Raw genomic sequence first — 2,928 nt, 5'->3', positions numbered from 1 at the left:
GGGCAGCGGGGGAGGGGGGGGGGGGGGGGGGGTGGTGCCCGGCGCGCGCACTCTGCCCCTCGGGGGGCCGCGGTCCCGGACCGGGGTGGGGTGGTGGGCGTGGTGCCCCCCCCCCCCCCCCCCCCCCCCGAGGTGTCGAAACACGCTGTGGTCGGCCCGGAGCCCGGAACACTCAGGTGCCCATGGTGACGCAGGGTGAATTTTAAATTGACGGTTTTTTCCCGGGCCCCTGACCGTGCTCCGACGATTCGTTCACCCCACCCCGGGTCCCTCGCCCCTGCCAGCCCTTCTTCTCGATCTCTTTCACATGTTCGCCGGTCCCTCGACATGTCCTCTTGTGCACCCCTCCCCGCCACCGTTCCCCTCCACGCGAATGCGCCCATCCTCCCCCCCCCCCCCCCCATTGAGGCGGCCGCCCAGCCCCAAGGGGCGCGAAATGGGCCCGTTGACCACACAAACACATGGACACCGCGCGACTCGGCCGCACACTCGCAAAAAAAAAAAAAAGCAAAAAAAAAGGCGGAGAGGGGGAGAGAAATGTAGAAGAGATATGTATTCCCTGGGCACATGGATGACCTTGCCCCCGCCCTGCCGCCCTGCCGCCCTGCCGATTCACACCGGACACAGGCACGACGACCAGCCAGTGGGACGGAGGCACAGCAGCAAGGGCCGGTCCTCAGCCAGAGCCCGGGGACTGGGCCGGGCCCGGGCCCGGGCCCGGGGCCGAGGCACTGCCAACAGCCTGCTGGCCCTGGGCATTCCCGCTGTTGCCCTGGTCGCGATGGTTGCCGTGGTGGTTGCCGTGGTGGCCGCCGACGCGATGGGGAGAGCCGCCACCGGCCATGCCCGCACGACCCATGCCCGGCATTTCCGCATAGAAAGACGGCAGGACCATCGGCATGCCGGCCGGATGGGCGTGTGGGTGGTAGGGATGTGGGTGGGCGTGGTGCAGGCCGGCCGGGTGGAGCGGCATCCCAGCTGCCGCCGCCGCCGCCGCCGGGAAGCCTGCATGCATGTCACCCAGGTGCTGCTGCGGCAGCGGCGCCCCCGGCGCCCCCGGCGGCGGCCCCCCTTGGGCAAACCCCTGGTCGAAGCCAGGATGCGCATAGCCGTAGGGCACCTGCGGGACCGGGCCACTCGGAGGGGCCCCAGGCCCGGCGAACATCATCGGCGAGTGGTAGCCCCGGCCGTGAGGGTGATAGTGCGCGGGCCCGCCCCCGGGGCCGCCATGATGGCCACCATGATGGCCACCATGGTGGCCACCGTGGTGACCACCCGGGCCGCGCGTCCGAGCGTAGTTTCCAGTGCGGCCGCCGGCTCCGCCGCCGTGCGCGCGGCCGCCCTGCTGCGAGTACTTTGGCCCGGAGGACTGCGGCTGCGGCTGCGGCTGCGACTGCGGCTGCGGCTGCTGCTGAGTCGACGACGACGTGGAGGTATCCGCAGTCGAGGCCTCATCAACCGGGGCCTGACGACGGCGCGGCACAAAGCTCGGCATCTTGGTGTTCACCTTGGGCGGGGCCTTCGGGGCGTCGGCACCGGCCGCGGGCTTGAGGGCGTCCGCCGCCGCCTTCTCCGCCGGGGCAGCCTCAGTCTTGGCCTCAGCAGCGGGCTTAGTGTCTGGCTCGGGCTTGGTCTCAGTCTTCGGCTCGGCCTTGGTCTCAGTCTTCGGCTCGGCCTTGGGCTCGGGCTTGGGCTCGGGCTTGGGCTCGGGCTTGGGCTCGGGCTTGGGCTCGGGCTTGGGCTCGGGCTTGGGCTCGGGCTTGGGCTCGGCCTCCACCTGAGACTTGGCCTCAGTCTCGGACTTAAGCTCCGTCTTGGGCTCGGCATTAACTTCGGGCTTGCGCTCAACCTCAATCACGGACTTAACCTCGACCTTGGCGTCGGTCTTGAGATCGACCTCGGCCTTGACCTCGGCCTTAGTCTCGTCCTCGATCGGAAGGCCGGCCGGCGCATTGTCACTATCATGGCCGGAGGCCACCGCCTTGGCCGGGACCGGGATCCCGGAGGCCACCGGCTCGGCCACCGGCGCGGCTTCAGCCGAACCGGCCGAGGCGGTCGAGCTCTTGCTGACAGTGATGCCGGCCGGAGGGGCAGCCTTGGCCCGGGCCGGCGACACCGCGGCCGAAGCCGGGGTCTCCGCACCCTCGACAGCGGGCACCTCGGCAGGGCTGCCAGCAGCCTCGGCCGCATCGCTCGGGGCGGCCGAAGACTCATAGGTCTTCTTGTCATCCTTCACAACAATCACCTCGCGATCCTTCCGCTTGACCACCAGCGACACCTTGGGCTTGTTGTCGACAACCACCGGCGGAACAGGACCACCAGCCATGACATTCGGCATGGGCCCGGGGATCGGACCATGCGTCGGCATCGGCACAAAGTGCCCCGGGTAAATGGGCTGCCCCGGGTAGGAGCTGGCCACCATGTAGGGGATCGGCCCGTGTGGCATCGGCATGCGCACGGCCCCCGGCATCGACACCGGCACTGGCATCGACACGGCCGGCGGGACCGGGGCCATCGGTCCCGGCGCAACACCAGCGCCCAGCAGATGGGCCCCGGTCGCCGGACCGGGCCCTGGAGCCGGGCCGCTCGTCGTCACACCAGACCCGGAGCCGGAGGCCCCGCGAAGGACTGCGCTATAAAGGGCCTCCTCGTCGCCCATGTGCGGGTCATCGAAGTGCTCGGCATCCGGCTGGAGCAAGGCCAGCTGATCCGGGAAGACCGGCAGGTTGTCCAGCGCGCCCGACGCCTCGAGCTGGGCCAGATTCTGCATCGTCTCGGCCTCCAGCTGCATGTACTGCTCGGAGGACCGGTCCAGGGTGGTGGTGTATTTCTGACGATCAGTCGCACCCGGGCCGGTTCAAGGGAAGGACAAAGAGCAAGGGGTGTCAGTGCCCCAGCGGCAGAGAGGGAGGGGGGGGGGGGGGGGGG

General features: G+C 70.0%; 1 protein-coding gene across 1 annotated transcript; it reads right to left on the bottom strand.

Annotated features, from left to right (window-relative positions):
• Positions 1–676: 676 nt before the first annotated feature.
• On the bottom strand, positions 677–2,791 carry H696_05228 (hypothetical protein; the record flags this gene model as incomplete). Its single annotated transcript, XM_009499089.1, has 1 exon — positions 677–2,791. One exon carries the CDS (start codon positions 2,789–2,791, stop codon positions 677–679), a length of 2,115 nt encoding a protein of 704 aa, XP_009497364.1.
• Between the last annotated feature and the right edge of the window lie 137 nt (positions 2,792–2,928).

This window comes from Fonticula alba (assembly GCF_000388065.1).
Source record: "Fonticula alba strain ATCC 38817 unplaced genomic scaffold supercont2.9, whole genome shotgun sequence".
Classification (NCBI taxonomy): domain Eukaryota; order Rotosphaerida; family Fonticulaceae; genus Fonticula; species Fonticula alba.
This window is presented reverse-complemented; position numbering and strand designations above follow the sequence as displayed.